The 24526-nt window shown below is 44.6% G+C and overlaps 1 protein-coding gene and 1 pseudogene across 8 annotated transcripts in view; one reads left to right on the top strand and one right to left on the bottom strand.

Moving 5' to 3' along the window:
* The window catches only part of AZIN2 (antizyme inhibitor 2), a 47441-nt gene that overhangs the window by 4266 nt on the left and 18649 nt on the right, over positions 1-24526 (bottom strand). For 3 of the 7 annotated variants that reach the window (XM_082424644.1, XM_082424641.1, XM_082424646.1), the window contains 3 exons: positions 9481-9695; positions 6248-6382; positions 5747-6019 (listed from right to left, as the gene is read on the bottom strand). In XM_082424644.1, coding sequence (XP_082280770.1) covers positions 5848-6019; positions 6248-6382; positions 9481-9695 — 522 coding nt within the window. In that variant the 3' untranslated portion in view covers positions 5747-5847. Of the gene's footprint in view, positions 1-1791; positions 2249-5746; positions 6383-6425; positions 7481-9480; positions 9696-24526 lie in introns of those variants that run through there. The other 4 variants (XM_082424642.1, XM_082424643.1, XM_082424647.1 and 1 more) reach the window with 4 other exon arrangements.
* Positions 13161-20776, top strand: LOC309642793 (keratinocyte-associated transmembrane protein 2 pseudogene; annotated as a pseudogene). Its single transcript has one exon. The product of its transcript is annotated as a keratinocyte-associated transmembrane protein 2 pseudogene (transcript).

The following is a 24526-nucleotide window of genomic DNA, read 5'->3' on the forward strand; positions in this document are numbered from 1 at the left end:
CCCTGCCTTCTCTTTGCTTCTAATCCCTCTCTATTATCTAGTTAACTATTGCTGCATTAAAATTACCTTAAATTTTTGTTAAAACTTAAAACCACAAATATTTATTATCTCAAAGTTTCTGTGGGTCAGAAATCTGGGCATGGCTTAGGGGTGCCTCTGGCTCAGGGTCTCTCACATGGCTGCCACCAAGTGTTGGCCAGGGCTACAGTCATGCCAACGCTCACCTGGAGGAGGATCTACCTCCAAGCTCACTTATGTGGCTATTAGAAGTCCTCAAGTCCTTGCTAGTGGACAGAAACATCAGTTCCTGGACACCTAAACCTCTCCATAGGGCAGCCTGCAACATGGCAGATGTCTTCCCTAAGAGCACGTGAGCAAGAAAGAGAGGGTGCCAAAGACAGAAGTTACGGTCTTTCTGTAATCTAATCTCAGAAATGGTAACCCATCACTTCTAACATATTCTATTCATTAGAATGGAATCAATAAGCCCAGTCCGTACTCACGGAGAGAGAATCATATCAGTATGTGAACACTATTGTTTGGGATCACTGGGGACATCTTAGAGCCTGCCTACCACAACCTCATCACTACCTCCTAGTGAGCCACCTAAAGTGCAAAGCTGATCTCTTCTCTCCCTTTCTCAGAAACTTCTGTTAACTTGCTGATACTGGGACATAACCCTTCATAATATTCCTCAATCACTATTTCATTCTCATCTTCCATCCTGTACTCCAGTTCCTAAGAAAGAGCTCTGAATTATCGCACTTCTATCCCTTTACACACCACTTCCCTGGTTTGGAATGCTTCCCTCAACCTCCCCAGACTTTTCTACCTGGCCAACTCCTACTCACCCATCAAGGTTTCTGCTTCCATCCATTGCTTCTGCCAAGTCCATCCTAACTTCTAGCAGGCAGTTACGTCTATCCCTAATCAGACTTCCCTTGGCACCCTGTGCTTTCCACTAACACACCACTTAGCACACCAAATTATAATTATCTCCACTTGGATCTCAAAGTCGACATGTTCAGAAGTTCGTTTCTGCTGATTTTTATATCAATGAAATTTAGCAGGAGATGGATCTTGCAGCCTCACCATCTTCAATGGAGATGTATAGAACAAGCTATAGAACCTCACCATCTTAATTGGCATTATTAAATGCCCAGAGAGCAGTCATTTGGTAATAGTGTCCTACTAAATAAATACATGTGCTGCTCTAAAGGCAATTCTGGTCCCCACAGGCTTCCATAGGAAGAGGGCTGGGTGAGTATGACTGAGAGGTTCTTCCAGAGTAGGCAGAGATGCTTCCCAACCTGCCTCCACTAGTTACTATCTATTCTAGACAAGTTACGTCATATCTAAGCCTCAGTTTCCTAATTTATAAATGGAAATAACCTAAGTGGCTCCTATGGTGACCACAGATCAGCTGCTATTCTGAGCATTTTAAATATGTTAATTTATTTAATCCTTAGAATTAGGATATGCGGTAGGTATATTATTCCATTTTACAGATGCAGAAACTGTGGCACAGAAAACACAGGTAATAACTGGCAGAGCCAGGATTCCAACACAGGCACTGAGAAGTCAGAGTCTGTGTCATAAAATCCACTTCACAGGTTAGTGCGGATTAAACGAAAAAGTGCGAGTCAAGGGCGAGGGCAGGGCATGGCACACAGTGAGTACTCTTTATTATTTTAAAACGTAAAACACCTTAGCCTGCAAGCCAGGAATTCTTCCAAAGCCCATGATTTTCTGCGTGAATTCATCGGGTGTCTCCTGTAGGGAATGAAATGGATGAGTGGGGAAGACACTGGGGACGAGCCTCCTAAGATCGATACAGCTCTCTGGTCCCGTTACTCAGGGATGCTCCTACTTTGTAAGGGGAAGCGGAAGTACCTGGTGGGCAGAAGCCCAGTTCCGGTGTTACTGAGGGCCTTTCTAGCCGGGCAGGGGCACGGTCGCCCCCTTGCCTGCCTCCTGTGTGCCAACGGGACCCCTTGCTCGTGGGGGCCCGCCCTCGGCGAAGGCTCGATTTTCCCCTGGTGGAGGCTGCGGGCGGCGTCTGTCCGTCCTTCAGCCAACGGACTCGGCTGTCTCTTCTCGCTGTTTGGTAAAGTCCTCCTCCGCTCAAGCAGAGGGCGCCAGAAGACGGGCCTCGAAGCCTGGGAGGCTCTCTGACACGGAAGTGACGTCATGCCGCCGGAAATCCGCGTCCGCCGGGACTCGGGGGTGTGACGGGTAGTTGAAGCGGCTGAAAGCCGAGTGTGTAAGGTTACGCTAGGAGGTGATTAAGGGCATCGTTTCCACTCCGGTTAGGCTCGGAGGCTCAGATGAGACAAGTGAGCTCCTGGAGACCGGGGCTTGTTCATATTCACCCAGCGAGAACCTCTCCCGAGACCAGCGCGCTTCGCACACGACTCCTTTTAGCGGAGGAACGGCCTTGGGGTGGTTTGCTCCGCCTGAGGAGGCCCTGAGGCAAGTGTCACAGGAATACCCGCATTGCACAGATGGGGAAAGCGAACCCAGAGAGAGACAGGAACTTGCAGGGTAGGGTTGCCGGATTTAGCAGCTAAAATGCAGGACGCCCAGTTAAAGTTGAAGTTCAGGGGAACAACAGTGTTTTAGTATAAGGATACCCCTAATAGTTATGGGTCATACGTTTACTGAAAAAGTAGCCGTCGTTTTCTGAATTCAGATTTAACTGGGCTTCCCATATTTTGTATGGCAGTCCTACCTCACGGTCACCCAGCTGAGTGGAAGAGCAGGAAGAGCTTTTGAGACATCCTGTATGCCTCCCCACCTAAGGCTCACTAGTATGTGGACCCGCGCTCCTCCTGGGTGCAACCCTGGAAGCCTGCAGCGACCCCAGCCCGTTCCAGTTAGTGGCCTGCCCTTCGCAGGATCTAGGCTGCTGTTCAGGAGCTGAGGAGAAGGGGCCAGATACCTCTGCCTCGAGGTTCAGGGGTAACCGCCCCCCACCGCCATCCTCCAAGACTAGTTTATTCAAAAGACACTAAGCACTTACTCTGTGCTAAGCACAAACCCAGGCTCCAGATGACACTGGCAAGTAGGAGAAATATTCCCTCTCTTTGTGGAATTAACAGATTTGCGGGGAGACGAGTAGAAAGATTACAATACATTGCGATCAACAGTTCTTTAATATGGGTAAATGCAGCACGCTGTGGAAGCACAGAGGTGCAATATCCAGGCAGAGAGTAAGAGAAAAGGGAGATACCCCAGCTGAGACTTGAAAGATTCATTCAACTTATTTGTTGAATATTTGTTTGTGGGCAGTGCTTTAGGCACTAGGAACACGGCAGTAAACAAACACATCTCTGCCCTTAAGAGCCTAATTCTAAGTAAAATGCATGTCAGATGATGAGCTGTGGGGTGCAGGAGTAAAAGGTGAGGCTACGGAGGGGATCATGGGATACTGGGGTGGGAGTATCACAGTTCTAAAGAGTGTGGTCAGGAAGGCCTCACTGAGAAGGTAACGTGAGCAAAGATCTGAAGGTGTGAGGGAGAAAGATCATGGAGCTATTTGGGGTTATAAGGAAATGTGCCTGGTGTGTTAGAGGAACACAAAGAGAGGAATGATGTACTGCCTCCAGTATGATAGCTTTCTCAGGGATTTTCAGTGACAACTTTGACAATGTGTTTCTTGCCTTAAATACTGCCTTTAGAATCTAACTTCTGTAAAATGTGACTCCACATAATTAGCTGGGGGGCCACTTTAAATAGGGTGTACAGAAAAGGCCTTTCTGAGAAGGTGACATTTAACGTGAGCCCTTTAAGATAGGCATGAGTCAGCCCTGGAGAAGCTGGAAAAAGAGCTATTTAGGCAGAAGGAACAGCAAGGGCAAAGGTCTGGAAGATAGCTAGTGGGAAGCAACCGCATAGCACAGGAAGATCAGCTCCGTGCTTTGTGACCACCTAGAGGGGTGGGATAGGGAGGGTGGGAGGGAGGGAGATGCAAGAGGGACGAGATATGGGAACATATGTATATGTATAACTGATTCACTTTGTTATAAAGTAGAAACTAACACACTATTGTAAAGCAATTATACTCCAATAAAGATGTTTAAAAAAAAAAGAACTCAGTAGACGTGAGGAACTGAAAAGAGGCCAGTAGGCCGGTGCATGGTGAGAAGAGTGGCAGGAGATGAGGTTGGAAAGTGGGCGGAGATCTCAGGCAATTTAACTTTCATTGGCATCACAGTGGGAATCCACCGGAGGGTTTTCAGCAGAGGATTGACAAGATCGGATTCATGTTTCATAAAGATCCCTCTGACTGTTAGGAGCCTATATCAGATAATTTTGTAGGTTAAGTTTACACGGGCTTAGCTACTCATCCCCTAGGTGCCAGGAAGAGGGTTTAAAATGGAGCAAAGGGTTGACTGGGAACTCACATCCTGTTGCCTTCCGTATGATCCCTTTACAGCTGGAATGAGTGGCGGGGGGTGGGGGGGACACCCAGAGAGCCACCATCTTCCTCCTGAGCAGGGGTGGACAGAGATGACGACTTGTGTCCCTTGGACCCCCATCAGGCTCGCTGGCTGGACCTGCCTTAAACAGGCTAGGGAGTGAAGGAAGTGCATGCTACCACCAGCGCACTAGGTCTTCCTTGGCCCCTTTTGAATACACTTTCAATTTTCCTCTCAAAGGCCCTGTCATGCTTCTCTTCCAGAAGCATATAGGGCTCCCTGCTGCCTGCAGAATTAAGTTCAGACTCCTTGCTCTGTTGTTCAGATTTGTAGGACTGAGCCCTTAACCTGTGGGATCTGATTCTATCTCTTAGGTAGGTAGTGTCAGAATTGAGTGGAGTTGTAGGATGCCCGGCTGGTGTCTGAGAATTGCTTGGTGGTGGGGGAAAAAAAAACCACACATTGTACTAGGCTTACCCAGTGAGAAGCTCAAGTGAAGATATAAAAACAATCGCAATGAAATGTCTAGACCAGGCAAGTCCACAGAGATGGAAAATAGATTCGTGGGTGCCGGGGCTGGGGGAGGGGAGAATGGGGAGTGACTGCTAGTGGATATGGGGTTTCTTTTTGAGGTAATGAACATGTTCTAGAATTAGGTAGTGGTGATGGTTGCACAAACTCTGTGAATATACTAAAAACCACTGAATTCTACACTTTGAAAGGGTGAATTTTAAGGCATGTGAATTATATCTCAATTTTTTTTTAATTGCAGAAGAAGAATCTTTAGGGTCACCGGTAGCAGCTGGGGGAACTCTAAAATCTGAACTCCTTTTCTAAGCGGCTCACACACCCCAGTTGCATAGCTTGAGACCCTTGTGAAGTCCTGAAGAGAACTGCCAGTGTCTGAGGAGACATGAGCATCAGAGCCGTTGGCACTGGATGTGGCAGTAGTCTGTAGCCAACCATGTTCTAACAATTACTGCCTGAATAAGCAAAACCAACCAGCACATATTTGCATTACTCTGATTGCCTTGCTGGCCTGCAAGGAGAGGAAGGGTACGGGGTCTCCTCAGAACCTCCCAGGGACCCACCTCTTTACTCTTTATCTTTGGTATGAATTTCCAAAAGCGGTGTCAAATATTCAGTTTTCCCCACTTTGGGCCGGGACTTAAGCTGGCTGTTGGGTTCACACAGAAGCCCCTCACCAGCCATGAGCTGCAGCCCCGGTGCCGCACGGAGACAACCGTGACCCCGACCCAAGCCCCTGACAGCTCCCCCTTCCTCATGAAGCCAGGCATGGAAGCTTGTGAAGACGAGAGAGATGAGTCAGGAAGCTGGGTGGCAGTGGGAGGTGCCCACACTGCAGCGGGTCAGGACCGAAGCAGAGGGCATGGGGTTATCATAGTAGGGTGGGGAAGTCCTGGCCTCACGCAGGCTGCTTCGTGGATTGAACCGCCGGGTTCCACTGGCGTATTAAACAACCTAAATATTTATTCACTTCATATTTACAAAGGTGGGAAGGAGACCAAGGGACACCCCAAGAACACCCCCATACCTGGCTGACCAGGCCCCTGGCACTGCAGAGGAGGCAGACACAGCTGGAAGGGACAGGATTTATGTTGCATACTTGAACTACAGGGAGCGTAAGACTGTTCCTATTTACAGGGCAGAAACACTGCAGGGGGAGCGCGGGGCCGGCAGAGCGAGCGCCGGAGTCCTGGCCAGAGGGTGCTCCTGATTGCCACCTTCCCCTCCGCTCCCAGAGGCATCTCTGCGGCCCCGCTGGGGTTCTCCGGGGCGGGGGTGGGTGGACGGGCCCCGCTCACATGATGCTCGCCGGGGTGAAGACAGGGCCCATGCACAAGGTGTCTGCAATCTCCCAGCCACAGGACAGAGGCTTGCACGTGCCCTCGGCGTCCTCGTCCTGTTCTGCAGGCAGCAGCTGCCCTCGCAGGGCTTCCCTGCAAGTGAGAGGGGGTCCCTGGAGGCAGCCAGCACGGGGCCCGCAGGCCAGGAACTCCTGATGGCTGCTGCACTGGAAGACCTGGTGCCGCTGGGGCCACAGAACCCAGGGGCAGGGGCGGGGGAAGGCCTGCTGCCCCTTCTTCCTCCGCTGCTCCCTTCTCCCCCGAGTCTACCCCCACAAGGGAGAGGAACCCACATTCACTGATATGCCCACTATTGTGCCAGGCACTTTACTACAGTATCTAGTATCCTCCCAAAACCCTGTAAGGGTGACATTATCGTCCCCATTTTACTCTGAGGAAATTGAGACTCAGAAGTTACCTGCCCAAGGTCACATCTTCTACCCTAGAAGGTGGTAGAACTAGGACTCAACCCAACGCTCACTTCAGTGCCCACATTCTTTATATCCCAAGCTTGGTACTTTAAAAAAATCATCTGCCTCCCCTCAAAAACTCTACAAGCTGTTTCTCCTACATCCCCACGCTAATAAACGGCTCCTGCTCTTGCCACAGGTTGTCTTCTTCCCACAGCCAGTAGATCCCTGCTGAGCCTAGTTCCTGAGCATCCTCAAAGGTACCTGCTGCTCTCCGTTTCCGCTGAGACCACCATCTCTAGCTGGGAAAGTGCAGTCTCCCTGATCTGCTCTTGCCCCCTCTGGACAATTCTGACCCAGGTTCACTTCCCAAAACGCAAACACCTGCTCTTGAGTCACCAGCAGTTTCCCTCCACTCTCAGGCCCCACAAGATCTGGCCCCTGCCAGCCTCTCCCATCACACACAACAGGGCTGCCTGGTTGCCGGCCACAGCAGCCATCTTTTGGGCTCACGTCTCATCCTAGGCCTGTGCACATCCGGCCTCTGCCTGCATCATCAACCGTTCGCTGAGTCCCACAGCCCAGTGTACTCCTTCATAGCAACAAGGGTTCAATGCCTGCTTCCCTGACATTCCTCCAGCTATAGCAGGGCAGGGAATACGTCTGAGTTACTCACTGCCTCGTGGCCCCAACAGCAGGCTGGCACATGGTAAACACTTGGTGAGGAGGGGTGGACGCCGGGTAGGACAGGGAAAGAGCACTGGCTTCAGTATCAAGAGGCCTGGGGGTAGGGGCAGCATGACAGCCTGTCCTTTACTTCTGCCAAGTTCTGCTTCCCCACAACACCCTCCCTCTTCCATCTACATCTTCCCTTCCCTCCCTTCATGCTTCCAGCCTATTCCAGTCCCCCACCTGCAGGAAGGCCTCCCTCTTTGCCGATATGTGCAATTCAGCAGCAAATCAGTAGTCAGTATCTTTGCAGAGTCCAGTCAGGCCGTTCCCTTCCAGGTGGGAGGTCCTCTGGGCCAAGCACCCTCTGTCTGAGCCTCTGTCTCCTTATCTTTCAAAATAGGTTTTGAAAGATAAGTTTCTTAGAACCCCTCACTGGCTCCCTACTGCCTTCAAGTTCAAGTCCAACCTGGGCCTCCATGGTCCTTCTTGATCCATTCTTCCCCACAGGCCACTCCAACCAGCCAGAGCTACTAAAAATTCTTTGGATGGACTAGACTCTGAAGCCCCTACCCCTTCTGGCCCAGACCACCCTCCTGTCAGCTCGCCTGGCCCTCCATACCCATCAGGCCTCCTGAGAAGCAGCCCTGACCACCCTCCCCAGCCCGCTGGCCCTCCCTCCCTAGTGACCTTGGCACTCTCTATGCCAGGGTCTGTGTATGCCGGTCCGCACCTTGGCTCACCACGTTCTCAGATGCTCTTTTACCCCCCAGGACCCAGCACAGAGCCAGACTCTAAAGTAGGACGTTTTGATGAGGCCCCTTTAATATGGGGAATTTTTTGACATGGCCATTTCAATACATCAAAATTTTGTGTTCCTAAGTAATGAGTGCATCTGACTCCCTGCAACCTCATCCAACTGTGTTTGCTGGTGATGGTGCCAGGATGGGATAAGGAAGTCTGTGTGATTATTGGTTTTTGACTTTGGTTTTTTAGGCCTTGTCAAAACACCCCTGATGTCAAAATGGTGGCATCAGCCTATCCTGTGCCCCTGCAGGGAGTAGAAACAACAGGTTTGTTGACTGGATAAATGACATGCAACTTTGATACTGAGCCCCGTCAGGCCTGGCATTTGGTAGCACTGTTCCGGCGGGGGTGGGCGGGGGTGGGGGGTGCAGGGAAGAGGCTCAGGAACCCAGCATGTCCCTGGGGACACAGGCTGCACTCACTCCTGAGGGCCCAGCATAAAAGCCCCTCCCAACTGCCCCAGCCCCCAAAGAGGGGGCCTCTTCATCACCGACCAGCTGTGCGACCTCAAGCAAGTGACCTCTGTTTGGGTAAAAGGAAATCGTCAAAAGGTGCCTAAGGTAGGACCTGACAGAAAGTTTCAACAAATGTGAATTTCTTTCCATCTGGCCTCACTGGATCCCACTGCTGGCCTGGCATGGGCAAGCTCAGTGAGCAGGCGAGTCTTTGTCTTTCCCGGGTCACAAAGCAGCCACCCAAGTGATCAGCTCTATCTACATCTGCCCTTGTCTTCCCTTAATCCACCCAGTAGTTAGAGTGGTCTTTCAGGCTTCGAACCAGTCCCCGCTTGCTGCTGCTCAAAGCTCTCAACTTGCCTTCAAGGCCCTTCCCAGATCCAGCCCTGCTCCTTCTCCAGCCCCGAACAACCTCGTGTAGTTTCCTGAAGTTATGCTCGCTCCCTGTTCCTTCTGCCTGGAACCCCCTTCCCGCCCCTCCTGCCACCTAACTCCCACTCGTCCACCAGGCTGTGGCTTCATCCTTCCTTCCTCAGGGAGGTAGATCTGGGCCTTGGGATGGGGGTGGGGCTCTAAGCCTCCAGAGCCTGCCCCCCTCCCTCCAGCACTGCATTATCAGGAGTGTCTGTCTGCTTCTGTGTCTCTCACGGGACTCTGAGCTCCTCAAGGGAAGCTCAGTCTCATTCACGGCCACAGCCAAGTACAGGCCTCACTTGGAATCAGCAGCCAAGAGCTACTTGTCACATTGGGTTACACAGGAGCAGGGACCCAAACCTGGGGTTCCCCTCATTGCTTCTGCCCAGGCTGCTCCCTTCTCCCCCCACTCCATTTCCCAGCAGGGACCCCTTACCAGGCCACCCGGGACATGGCATAGGTGATGCGGCAGGTCTGGGCACCCCCGAGGAGGGAACCCATGCCCACGGTGTAGGCGCCCATGTTCTCAAACACCAGCCAGTCCCCTACATGTAGTTGCGGCAGCCACAGGCCCTCAGCTATGCAGTCACAGCCATCGACCACTGGGCCCCATAGGCTGCTGCTGTACAGGGGCTGCTCCATGGATGGTTTCTGCAGGAGAGAGGGATGACAACGGTCAGTTTTCCTGGGCATACGTGCACAGCCTGAGCACCCCCTCCCTCCGAAGCCTTCATGGCTCCCAGAGCCAATAGAATAAAGACTTGATGGGCCTCCGAGCCGGCAGTTAAGGGCCTCCCACTTCTCTACATTCATTGCTTCCTACACTCTGAAGCCACAGTGCCTGGTCTTACATCCAGGCTCCAATACTTGCTAGCTGTGTGACCTTGGGCAAGATACTTTATCCCTCTGTGCCTCACTTTGCTCATTTGTAAAATGGGAATAATAACAGTACCTACCTCACAGGGCTACTGAAAGGATAAATGAGTATAGGTAGAGCATGTAGAACAGTGTCTGGCACATGGCAAGGGCCCAGTAAGTTAGCACTATCTTTATTATTGCTGGTGTTGCTGTCAGCTCCCAGCTTCGGCCTTCACTGGTGTGTCTTCCACTTTCCCCCCCTCTGCAGCCCTTCCCCCTCCCTCAAATCAGAGATTGTCCTCTGGGCCCAGCCCTGGGGCTCCTTCTTCTATGCAGGCCTCCACGATCCCCTCCTTCCATGCCATACCTGGTAACAGGAGCCAAAAGCACACCAGTGAGTTAGACCCTCCCTCCCTCCCTCCCTCCCTCGGGCTCTCAGTCTGGTGAGGAAGATGGGCCTCCCACAGACAGTCACAGGGTGACCTGCCAGAGGTCACAGAGGACCTCACAGGGTAGATAGAATTACTCCCATTTCAGGGAAACTAAGGTTCTGAGAGGTTAAGTGACTTACCCAAAGGCACAACTAACAATGACATAAAATTTTTATTTTTTTTTAAGTGACTTCCAAATCCAGGAAAGAAATCTGTTAACATAGGCCGTTTGCGGACAACCAAGATATCAGCGCAGTTTGTCACGGTGTAGGGATCCTGCCAGGCAGGTCCTAGAGGAGGAGTCATGACTGAAAGATGGACAGGAGCGAATCCTGGCTGAATCGTGCCCTTGAAAGCCCCTCGTTCCAGTTAGTCCAGCTGCTCTGGGCTCCCCAGGTAAACCCTGCTTCCCTTGCCCCAGCCCCAGCCATCCCCATGCTATTCCCTGAGGCTCCAAACCTACCAACTCCTAATTTTCCTTTAGATCTCAGCTTCCTCATGGAAGCTTTCCTAAGGCTCCCCAAGCTTTGTCGTCACAGCATGTACTATGATTTATGATTAGATATTTATGAAATGTATCACCCAGGCCTGTCTTCCCCGTCAGACTATAAATTCCATGAGTCCAGAGATCACGACAGTCTTGTTTACCCCCATCTCCTCCAAGCCTAGCAGTCTGGCATACAGTAGGTGCTTTTGTCAATAATATTTCTTAAGTGAATGAATGAATAAATGAATAGGGAATACATGAGTGATGAGAAAGAGAAACAGCCAAAAAGAAAGAAAAAGAAGGTATGAATGGAAGCCATCAAAGAGCCTAGAAGGAGGCAGCGGAGGAAACCAATGGAGGATGAAGGAAAGGTGTTTCAGTACCTCAGCCAGGAGCAGGAATGAGTCAGACTGAGAAGAGTCATGGGTGCCATAAGCAGAAATAATACTCATAGTTGACAAAAAGTTAATGCATAAGCCATTGTCTCATTAATAAAGAAAAACATGCACGTTTTAAAAATCAAACATGAGAAATATCCTATACTCATTAATTCATTCAATAGGTACTTATTAAGCACCTACTATATGCCAGGCTCTGATCTAGGAGCTGCGGATGCATCAGTGAACACACACACAAAAAAACAAAGTTCCTGTGCTCATGAAGCTCACATTCTAGGAAAGCAAGACAAACCAATACATCCTTGTTCATATAACTTAACAAGCTTGTTCACAAGCTTCTTGTTAATGAGTAAAATTCATCTTAGTTGCTCTGAATTATTTCCCTTAGCTCCAGTTGTTAAAAAACAATAAGCTAGGGACTTCCCTGGTGGTGCAGTGGTTAAGAATCCACCTGCCAATGCAGGGGACACGGGTTCGAGCCCCGGTCCGGGAAGATCCCACATGCCGTGAGGCAACTAAGCCCGTGTGCCACAACTACTGAGCCTGCGCTCTAGAGCCCGCGAGCCACAACTACTGAGCCCGCGTGCCACAACTGCTGAAGCCCGCGTGCCTAGAGCCTGTGCTCCGCAACAAGAGAAGCCATCGCAATGAGAAGCCCACGCACCGCAACGAAGAGTAGCCACCGCTCGCCCGCGCGCAGGAATGAAGACCCAACACAGCCAAATAAATAAATAATTTTTAAAAAATTAAAACAAAAAACCAAAAAAAAACCCAATAAGCTAACTTTTAAAGAACTGTGAGAGGAAATGCTATATAATTGTATCCATGAGGATCCTTAAGAAAATAGGTTCCAAAGATTCTTCCACAATAAAAGAAAAAGAAAAGGAACCCTTGAGTTATAATCAGAGTTCCCTCACTTCTTAATAGTGGTATAAATTAAAAATGGGTGGAAAAGAAAGATTTTAAAACTTCACAGGAAATAATGCAATTATCATTTAAAACCTTTTAAAAAAAAAAAGGAATATGCAAAATAAATGTTCCAAAAGCATGTGGGGACAGGCTTGTAAGTCTCAGCTCTGTTGATGAGTCAGAACACTGAATGGAAATGGACAGGCACCTGTAAAAATATAAGATGCGCAGTCTGCTACTAGGGTCCCCTCTGAGAGAGAGGGCAGGGGGTTCCTACTTTACAAAGCATGCCCACCACTACTTCACACCTCATCTGGGAGGCAGTTGCAATTCCCATGTTACAGATGAGAAAACTCAGAAGAAATGACCTGCTCCAGGTTCTGGAGGGGGTTAGCAGCAGAACTCCAGGTGGTCCCAGAAAAGGTGCCTCCTAGCTGCACCTGAATGGCTGCTTTCCTCAAAGAGGCCCAATAGGTGAGCAGATCCACAGATGAAACAAGGTGAAACATTTAGAATGGCACATGGCTCTGATGGAATCCCTAAATAGTTCCCCAACCTTTAAAGAATAAATCAATTAACTCCTATACTGCATAAAGTGTACAGAAATATTTTCAAAGGGAAAAAAAATGGGATGAGCAAGGGCTGCACACAAAAAGGAAAAAGAGGAAACAGAATAAAAGCCTATGATCAAAATCTCACTCGTGAACATACAGGCAAAAATCCAAAATGAGGGGCTTCCCTGGTGGCGCAGTGGTTGAGAGTCTGCCTGCCAATGCAGGGGACACGGGTTCGAGCCCTGGTCTGGGAAGATCCCACATGCCGCGGAGCAACTAAGCCCGTGCGCCACAACTACTGAGCCTGCGCATCTGGAGCCTGTGCTCCGCAACGAGAGGCCGCGACAGTGAGAGGCCCACACACCGCGATGAAGAGTGGCCCCCGCTTCCCACAACTAGAGAAAGCCCTCGCACAGAAACGAAGACCCAACACAGCCAAAAATAAATAAATAAATAAATAATTTTATTAAAAAAAAAAAGAATCCAAAATGAATCCTTAGCTAATCAAATCCACACTCATATTCAAAGAATCACTTTCAATGATCAGATAATTTGTCTCTAAATGGAAGGCAGGGATGATATGAGCAAGGCAATCACTGGCTTCATCATAATATGGAAAATATAGATCAACAATTCAAATTTAATTTTCCCAATACATGTCAACATGGCGTTCAATAGCCTATAGCATCTCTTCTTGATTAAAACTACAGACAAAACTAAACCCCACAATGACGAGAAACTATTTAAAATAAGGAGCCAACTCTAACTTAATGGAGATACACTAGAATGGCTTCATTTCAGAACTAGAAGCAACCTTAGTAATTAAAGTTAAGCCCCCTCATTTTCCAGATGAAGAAACGAGAGAAACAGGGCCCAGAGAGGTTAAGTAATTTGCCTAATGTTACTCAGCTACTATATGGCAGAGCCAGGACTCAGACCCACATCTTCTGACTCCAAGTCTGAAGCTTTCTGTCATCATTTCTATTTTATATAGCATGAGAAATGCTGGCAATAGCTAGCAGGGAAAAAAGAAACAATATAGAGAAAATGAAGAAATAAAATACCAAATTGCAGATAACACTTGCCCACCGGGAAAACAAAGGGGAGAGAGGTAGTTACTAGAAGAGCTCAGTGAGTTTCAGCATGCAAGCCAGTGTCTCAGCTCAAACACACAGGGGACCGTCTTCACTCACGACAGTAATGAAAGCATTACTAAACTCAGGGATGTACTTGGGCCACAATAATACTTATTCAAAGAAAATAATAAAACCTTAAAAGGAGAGATAAAATACAAGAGCTCTACCCTCTCCTAGCTAGAAAAGCTTAGTAAAGCAAAAAAGAGAATTCTCTCCAATTTAATAGGTAGATTAAATATGCTACGACTAATTAAAACTCCCAGGCTATTTTTCTAAACGTTAGAAACAATATGACAAAAAATAAACATGAGGCTATCACAGAATATTAATAAGTAGCAGTGACAGACTCAATTTTTTGTTAAATGTTTAATTCATACAAAAGGACATTTGTATCATGTGTAAAATAAAAAGAATAATGATAAAATGAATATCTGTGTGCCCACTGCCCAGCTAAAGAAATAGAACATTTCCTCTATCTTTGAAATCCCCATCCCAATGACATGTTCCTTCCCAAACCCCTCCAGAGGTAACCATTATCCTGAATTTTGTTTTCATTATTCTTTTGCTTTACTTTCTTTTCCATGAGTATACCTAACCCTAAACAATTTAGAATTTGATTTTGCACTTTTTAAAATGTATATGATTGGAAATATAGGGTATGTAATCTCTGCAACTTGCTTTTTTGTTTATTTGAAACTTACATTCCCAAGATTCATCCAACTGATGCATGTAGATATAATTCACAATAAGCTGCATAGAATTCATTGTACGGAATACACTGTAATTTATTTATTACCCAGCATCAAGACAACATTAAGGTTGTTTCCAACATTTTGTATTATATAAATTGCTCCTGTGAACATCCTGACATCTCTTCAAATACACATGCCCAGAGTTTCTATGCAATATATACCTATGAACTTGCTGGGAGAGTATACACATGTCTAACTTTACCTAAATAATGCCAACGTGTTTCCCAAAGTAGAAATACCAACTCCACCTAGCCAGTATCTAAGAGATCCAACTCTCTATATGCCACCAACACTTGATATTGTCATGCTTTTAATTTTTTTCTAATCTAGTTGGTAGAAGATGTATCTTGTTTTACTTTTACTTTGCGTTTCCTTGATTACCAATGAGGTTGAGCACCTTTGCATTTTCTATTTGGCTTTCCTCCTCTGTGAACTGCCTGTTAAAGTCTTTTGCCCCCATTTCTATTGCTTTCTGCTTCACTTTTTGCCCCTTATTTTCGTAAGATTCTTATTTGTCTCTGTTTCCTTTTTAAGAATCCTTCATATATTCTGTCTACTAATCCCTTATCAATTATATATGTGTTTCAGTATTTTTCTCCCACTTTATGATTGCCTCCTTCCTTTCACTAACAGATGAGCAGAAGCTCTTCATTTTAATGTAGACAAATATCAGTCTTTTCCTTTTTGGTTTTAAAGATATTCTTCACTGTTCTTTCCTATTTCAAGGCCAAACTGATACTCTCCTATATTGGTCTCTGGAATTTATATATATGTATGGTGTAAGATAGGGATCCAGTTTCATTTTTTGCATATGGACAATCAGGTGGTCTAGCATCATATATTAAACAATTCCCAACTATATGCTTTGCAAGTGCTGTCAAAATCAAGTTTCCAGATATATGTGGATCTTTTTTGTGCTCTCAACTATGTTTTGCTGGTCTATGTTTTTATGCCACTCTCCAAACCAAACTATTTTAATAAACTTCTACTATTTTAGTGGTTACTCTAGACATTTACATTTTAACATGCATACCTAACAGAAAGTCTAAAATTAATCAATATCTTTACCTTCTGCTCAAACAATTCAAAAACTTAGAAGACCAACTTGGTCACTTTGCCTCCCAACTTACATTCTATTGCTATCCAGTATTTTAGTCTATCTTGTTTGTGACAGAGGCTGCTAGTTGCCTACCCCCAGCAATTCCAATCTTCAATGTTTGCTGGGCACATGTCCACCTAGAATAAAGACTATATTTCTCAACTTCCCCTGCAGGTAGTTATGGCCATAAGATAAAAGCATAAGTACTTTCAGGAAATTTCCTTGAAAGACAACTGGCAGAGGGACTTCTCTTATTTCCTATAATGGCTGGAGCTTCAAATTGCACCTACCAAGATGGGGGCAACACCTAGAAACAGGTACAACTGAAAGCCATATGGTTCCATGGGAATATGAAACCACTATACCAGCTCCGAATTGCCTGCATCCAGACAGTTGCATAAGAGTAAAATAAACTTCAATGTCTTGTTCTAGTCACGTAATTGTTGGTGGTGGTGGTGCTGGTACCAGTCAGTGATCCTTTAAATATACCCGCATATTTACATACCTTTGCTCATCATTCCTTCCTGCAACTCAGACCATCCATCTGGATAATTTTCCTTATGTCTGAAATATATCCTTTAGAATTTCCGTTAGTGAAGATCTATCTCTCAGTATTTGCTTGTCAGAAAATGCCTATGTTTCATACTCATTCTTGAAAAACAATTTTGCTGGATATAAAATTCTAGGTTGATAGATTGAAGCTGCTATTCCACTATCTTCTGCCTTCCATTGTTACAGGAGAAAAATAAGCTGTAAGTCTAATTAACATTCTTCTACAGGTATTCTTCTATCTGTCTCATTTCTCTCACTAGTTTTATGATCTTCTCCTTGTCTTTGGTATTCAGTTTCACTAATATGTTGTCTAGGTATGGATTTATTTTTAGGTAACATACTTGGAATTTGTTGGATTTCCCAAATCTAAGAATAAGTGTTCCTCTCTTTCATTTTATTAACTCTCTGCCAGCTATTAATTTTTTTAATTTTAATTTATTTATTTTGCCTCTCAGCTCCAAATCCACCCTTCTTTGCCCTGGTTTGTGATGCTGGAGTAAGACATTTCTTCTTTACTATCCATCTCTATGTTAGGCTTTGTCAATAGAAGTTGCTGGAAAGACACTGCAAGAACAGATCAGGAAGAAGGGACTTTCCTCCTTTTAGCCTGATGTTTTCTGTGTGGCCACCTCTGGTTCAGGGTATGAGGGTCTGGTTGCATTCACTTCAGTGGCCCCCACAGTTCAACTTTGGCCTGCACAGTCCAACAAGCTTCCCTCCACTCCGCAGCAGGCTGCTTCTGTGATGCAGTTGTGTTGGGAACCCTCTGAAAGTTTCTTTGCCACTGGTAGGCTGCATAGCCACAGCCTCTCTTCAAAGGTTTCAATCTCAGCCTTGGAGAGAGAAGCCCTCCTCTAAGTTTCTTCCTTTTTCACTTTCCCTTACCAGGGGTAGTAACTGCTTTTATCCTTTTAGTAATTAACCATCTTTAAAGTTAGCAATTCTTTATATTAAAATTCCCCTGTTCAAATTACTTGTCTCGTTTCTGTATCCTGATACAATCTCTTCCTGAAACTATGATTAGACATTATGCCTTCTCATTCTATCTACCACTTCCTTTGCCTTTCTTATTTTCTTTTCTATCTCTGTCTCTTTGTGCTACATTTGCATAGTTTCTTCAGCTCTATCTTCCCATTCCCTAATTCTATCTTCAACTGTCTCTGATACCTTTCTTACCCTGTGCCTAATTTCAATTTTCATATATTTCATTTCTAGAAGTTCTATTTAGTCCTTTTAAAAATCTGCTAGTTCATGTTTTTATATTTGCTTACTTTTGGGTCATATTTTCAATTTCTTATTTCTTTAAACATTGTAAATATTTTTATTTTTAGCATCTGATAATTCCAGTACATGTAATAATTGCAGGTTTGAATCTGCTGTCTATTGCTTCTGCTGGTTTCCCCTCATGGTGACTTGTTTCTTTGTGTTTTGTGATTTTTTATTGTGATCTCATGTACCTTGGAACTTTATCTGTGAGAATTTTTAAAAGCCTAGGTTGAGGAGTCCTCCTCCAGAGAGAATTTGTGTTTGCTTCTGCAAGATAAAATGAATTCTAGGCTTGAGGTTTTTCAGACCACACAGTTAATATGAATTTGGGCAACAAACCCAAGAAAAGGCCGGCTTGTGGTTTCAAATTCTCATTTTTTTGCTCTCTTCCAACTACTAATAAGATCAAAACAGACAAGTTTTCTTGCTGTCCTCCTCTGTGGGAGTTTTTCCTAATATTCTCTTACACTAATGATTATGTACTTTTTCAGGGTTCCCAGCTTTATGTGAGGGATCCTATCATATTCTCTATCTTGACTAGTCCCTAGGAACACACACAACTATGAAAACTGAAGATCAGTGCTAAAAGGATTCAGTATACACCTTCCAGAGAGAAAGCCAGTTTCAGAGTTAGGTTTTCTCTCTGGATTAATTAATTCACTTAACACATATTTGAATAGTCACTGTTGTATGTGCTTGGGACACACTAGTGAACAAAATAGACAAAGATCCTTGTCCTCATGGAGTTTATAGTCTAGCAGGAGGGAGGAAAACAAAATAAAGAATTTATATACTGTGTTATAAAGTAATTAAAAAACAACAGACCAGGTGGGGGGTACAGGTGTAATATTAAATAAGGTGTAAGGTGTCAGGGTAGGCCTCCTTTAGGGCAAGGACCTAAAGGAGGTGAGGAGTGAACCAGTGTGGTACCTAGAAGAGAAGTGATCCAGGCAGAGGGGAAAGCTGGTGCAAAGATGCTGAGGCAGGAACATGCTGGGTGAGTTCAAGGAACTGCAAGGAGGCTGGTATGATTAGAGTGCGGTGAGCAAGGCGAAGAGGGTGGGGGAGGTGGTCAGAGAGGAAACAGGGTCAGATCACAAAGGGCTGCGGGAGCTATTGTAAGGGCTCTGGCTTTAATATGGCGTGAGGCAGGAGCCAAAGAAGGGTTTTAGGTAGAAAAGAGACATGATTTGACTTACATTTAAAAAGGATCCCTCAGGCTGGTGAGTTGACTGGCTTTTACTCTAAGTGAAATGGAGATTCCTACTTTCACTTATTTTTTGACCTCTGAAGATTCCCTGCTATCTCTAAGTCAGGACACAGTTTTCTTTGTTGTCAGTGGGGAGGCTGTTTGGGGTATCTAGTCTACCACATTGCTGGAAAGAGAAGGCACCCTACCAGTTTTCTAAACATAGCACAAAGCTGTTGTCAAAAGAATTGGATAAAAACTAGAGATCATTGAAAATAAAATGAAATTAATGTACAGTATGGCAAAGCAGAAATAAAACAAAAAAGGGTTAGAAATCATTACTTAAGAATTTTTAAGACAAGAACTAACCAGGTCGCAGCCGAGACCGTTATGGCCACTGTCGCCCTGAGGAGGATGAGGAGAGCCCAGCAAGCGAAACTGCGGCCGAGGCCAGCCATCCAGGTCCCCGGAGGGCTGGCGCTGCCGCTGGTCCTGGCGCTTCTGCTTGCGTCCGCCACCACGTCCAGTGCTCTATCACAGACTGATTCGCTGAGCCAGACTGTACTCAAGACATATGTTTCTACTCCAAATACGAATGCTTTAACAAATGAAAACCAAACCAAACCTTCTATTTCCCAAATCAGCACCACTCTCCCTCCCACAACTAGTTCAGAAAAAAGTGGAGTGGCATCTCTGTCCCCTCATCCCTCGCCTACTACTTCTCTGTCCCAAGAGGAAGCTGATAACAATGAAAATCCTAGCATAGAGGAGGAGGATCTTCTCACACTGAATAGTTCTCCGTCCACTGCCAAAGACACTCTGGACAATGGAGATTATGGAGAACCAGACTACGACTGGACCACCAGCCCCCGGGACGATGAGTCCAATGAGGCCTTGGAAGAAAACAGGAGCTATATGGAACTTGAACAGTCAGTGAGACCTTTTAAGACCCCACCCTCAAATATAGAAGAAGAAGATAGCCATTTCTTTTTCCATCTTATTATTTCTGCTTTTTGTATTGCTGTTGTTTATATTACATATCACAACAAAAGGAAGATTTTCCTTCTGGTTCAAAGCATGAAATGGTGTGATGGTCTTTGTTCCAAAACAGTGGAATATCATCGTCTAGACCAGAATGTTAATGAGGCAATGCCTTCTCTGAAGATTACCAATGATTATATATTTTAAAGCACTGGGATTTGCGTTTGCTTATTACGTAATTTTATTTGCTTGACTTTTTATATGATATTGTGCAGATGTTCACCATTGGCAGTTAGTACTTAAATGAGAGGTGGGCCTCTCTTTATTTTGCCTTGGTGCTTTGGAAGTTAAGTATCATGAACAAGGAGTATATAATTTTTTTATCTACATTTTTAGAGTTGAATTCAATCAGGTGTCCAAAATGTGGAGCTAAGCATTACCTGTTTTTATTGTTTTAAATTTCTTTATTGTGCTTTTTCTGGAAGTGTTAGTAATGCTACTTTTAAAAGATCCCAAACTTACAATTAAATTCTAACACATCTGATACTGCTGACTCAGATTCTCTTTCTGCCATCCAAATACTGTTTCTTAAGCACACATTTCTTTGTGCTGTCAAACTGTATCTATGTATGTAAGGATGTATGTAATAATGCTTTATATATAAGTAACATTTTTTTCTTCCAGGAAAATTGCTTTGGATATTTTTGGATAACTTATACATAATTTATTATTGCTCATTCTGACCACAATTTTAAGTAACACATTAATAAATTTGTCTAGAAATTCTGGCAGTAGAGACTCTGCAGTTTGCAGTGGACATAAATAAAATGTTATAGAGAGCATTTTTTGGTTTGAATTACTGAATTAAATTTAGAGGTAGAAATTGTCATAAAATTTTAAATACGTGAATAATTGCTTTTACTTAGCAACTGATTGTAGCATGGGTTTCTCCAAGCTTTCAAGCTAGGGGCAGAGTTTAAAATTATACCATATTTGTTCACTTGTTTATTTTTTTATAGTAAGTTTGAATAAATTTTAGGGGCCATGTCACTTAAATAATATTGTATCTAAGTCTTTCAAATTAAAATTATACCTGAATGAAGTTGTTTGTATACATGAAGGATATATGTGTACGCTGACTCTTTCTCCCCCTGTATTTGTTTTGTTTTCTTGTTCTTTTTTAATAGAAACTGGAAATTATTTACTGTATTTAATTTTAGCCTGTCTTTCTATCATAAGGAGTTGATCAATATGTAAATATGTGATTTGAAACCTGGCTGACTTCTTACAAGTGTCACGACAACTTTTTAGAAAACATAACCGCTAATATATGTTAAACACCACTCACAAAGCCCGGATGAGCCAGTGGGCATGCGGTTTGTGTAGAGATGGAAGAGGCAGGGCAGTCCATTGTTGCTCTCGGGTGGACAATTTACTGTTATAATAAGGAAGGGAAGCAGAAATACACCTGAACTGATTTATTGCAGTAATTTTTTTCATATCTGAATTGTATTATTTAATATTTATTTAATATTTTGAATAAGATTTTAAAAAATAAATGGCAAAGATATAAAAAAATAAAAAATAAAAAGAACTAACCAGACCCAGACCTGACAAGTACTACTGCAATATATTCCATACGGATTCACACTTTTTAAACCATAAATAATTAGAATAAAATACAATGACAAGTAAGAAAGCCCAATCTTGGCAAGGGGGGTGTCTCTGTACAGAGTGGGGCAACTAGAGCTTGTACCCTGAATTTTGCTTCCCATGATTCTCGTAAAACTCCCATGGTACTTGCCCCCTCTGGGTCCCTCCCCACACCTAACTATACCTTACATTTATGAAGTGCTAATACCCATTTATTGAATTGCATCTTTATACCCTAAATATATGTCATTTTAGACCACTCATTGGACATTTAAAATGTTTATAAATAAAGAGTCCACCTAACATATCAGTAAAGAAAACCATGTCTCATAGTATATAATTTTTTTTAAGTTAAAAACAATGTGCACTATGACACTTAAAAAAAAAAAACAGGAATGAAAGTAAATTTTAACAATAGTTGTCTCTGAATGGTGGGATTAGTGGGTTATTTTATTTTACTGTTTGTGCTAAATTTTTCTCCAATAAATGTTCTATTTGTTATATATATACACCATATATATGGTAATCTATAACCTGCAGAGAAGTTAGAGACAAATTTCCTTACTATTAATTGCAGCACACTTAGTTAAGATATATGATAGTGTGTTGAAACTTCTATGAAAGAATAACAAAGAATCACAAAACTAAAATAATAAACCATCAGATTAAGAAAAAATATATGTATCAAATATTATATTAAATACATACACACATGCATATGCAGGCTCATCTTCATTTGCAAGAAAAAAAAAACTTTAAGACCTCCCAAATTAGGCGAACAGAAGATATAAAAATATATTGACGGGACTTCCCTGGTGGTGCAGTGGTTAAGAATCTGCCTGCCAATGAAGGGGACACGGGTTCAGTCCCTGGTCTGGGAAGATGCCGCATGCCGTGGAGCAACTAAGCCCGTGCGCCACAACTACTGAGCCTGCGCTCTAGAGGCTGCAAGCCACAACTACTGAGCCCGTGTGCCACAACTACTGAAGCCCACGTGCCTAGAGCCCATGCTCTGCAACAAGAGAAGTCACCACAATGAGAAGCTCACATGCCGCAATGAAGAGTAGCCCCCGCTCGCCGCAACTAGAGAAAGCCCGCGCAGCAAGGAAGACCCAACACAGCCAAAAATAAATAGATAAATAAATTTATTTATTTTTTAAAAAAAGGATCACTTAAAAAAAAAAGACATTGACATCGAAGGAAATTAAAATAAACCAAAAAAAAAAAAAGCTTTATCTTCGTCAAAGAAACAAGAATGAAAGAAATATTGAGGTATACCATTTCAGATAAATTAGCCAACAAGAAAAAGGTCATGGACTTCCCTGGTGGCGCAGTGCTTAAGAATCCTCCTGCCAATGCAGGGGACACGGGTTCGATCCCTGGTCCAGGAAGATCCCACATGCCATGAAACAACCAAGCCCATGCGCCACAACTACTGAGCCTGCACTCTACAGCCCGCAAGCCACAGCTACCGAGCCCACGCACCACAACTACTGAAGCCCGCGTGCCCTAGAGCCCACGCGCTGCAACTACTGAGCCTGCGTGCTGCAACTACTGAAGCCTGCATGCCTAGAGCCCGTGCTCCACAACAAGAGAAGCCACCACAATGAGAAGCCTGCACACCGCAGCGAAGAGTAGCCCCTGCTCGCCACAACTAGAGAAAGCCCACACAGCAACAAAAACCCAACACAGCCAAAAAATTTTTTAATTTTTTAAATAAAAAGAAAAAATAGAAAAAAGAAAATGGTCACAGCATGTAATGCTGGTGAGCTTATTGTGAAATGGTACAAATGGTAACAATATATATTGGTCCAAGCTTTGAGGAAAACAATCTGACAATATGTATCAAGAGGCATAAAAATGCTCAAATCATTTTACCCGGTAGTCCTATTTCAGAGATGGGGGTGGGGGAGGGGGAAGCTGGGGCGAAGTGAGAGAAGCACTGACATATACACACTACCAAATGTAAAATAGATATCTAGTGGGAAGCAGCTGCATAGCACAGGGAGATGAGCTCGGTGCTTTGCGACGACCTAGAGGGGTGGGATAGGCAGGATGGGAGGGAAGCTCAAGACGGAGGGGACATGGGGACATGTGTATGCATATGGCTGATTCACTTTGTTGTACAACAGAAACTAATACAGTATTGTGAAGCAATTATACTCCAATAAAGATGTATAAAAAAAGAAAATAGTTTTTAAAAGGGAATATACTTTAAGCATGTGCATTGAGCCAGCATACAAAGAGACTAACAAAGAGCATTCTAGGCAGAGGGAGTACTCATAGAAACATGAATAAGAATAACCAAAAATCAGCAATGCCCAAATGCCCAACGATGGCGAGATTTTACAAGGAGGCGGTGATTTTATAGAGAGGCCATCCTTTTATAGGAAAGTATCAATAGTCAAGAGCTTGTTCTTTGGCAGCAGACAGGTAATCAAAGATGAATAAGACATGAACTCTGCCCCCAAGGGTCCACAGTTTATTCCTTTATCAACTGTGTGACTTCTGAGTCAGTTGCTTCACCACCCTATGCCTCAGTTTTCTCATCTGTAAAATCAACTATAAAAACCATTTATGGGGGCTTCCCTGGTGGCGCAGTGGTTGAGAATCTGCCTGCCAATGCAGGGGACACAGGTTCAAGCCCTGGTCTGGGAAGATCCCACATGCCGCGGAGCAACTGGGCCCGTGAGCCACAACTACTGAGCCCGCGTATCTGGAGCCTGTGCTCCGCAACAAGAGAGGCCACGATAGTGAGAGGCCCGCGCACCGCGATGAAGAGTGGCCCCCGCTTGCCGCAACTAGAGAAAGCCCTCGCACAGAAACAAAGACCCAACACAGCCAAAAAATTCATTCATTCATTCATTCATTAATTTTAAAAAAAAACATTTATGACGGGAGATCTGAACACCAACTAGATGACAGGGGATACTATGGAACTGCTCATTTTTCAGTTTGGTGATGTTACTGTGTTCTTTTTTTAAGTCCTTATCTTCTAGTGACAACTACTAAAATATTTTTGAAAAAACATCAATAACATTTGTTCTGTAGTTTTTGTACTTTTCTCATGACACTGTTGTAGTTTGTGTACTACTCTCTCTCTCTCTCTCTCACACACACACACACACACACACACACACACACGTGTGTTTCTACCCAGCGGGATTGTATTTCCAAGACACAGGCAATTCTTCCTCACCTACTGTCTTCTGCAGAC

Source organism: Balaenoptera physalus (genome assembly GCF_965194825.1).
Source record: "Balaenoptera physalus genome assembly, chromosome: 1".
NCBI classification, from domain to species: domain Eukaryota; kingdom Metazoa; phylum Chordata; class Mammalia; order Artiodactyla; family Balaenopteridae; genus Balaenoptera; species Balaenoptera physalus.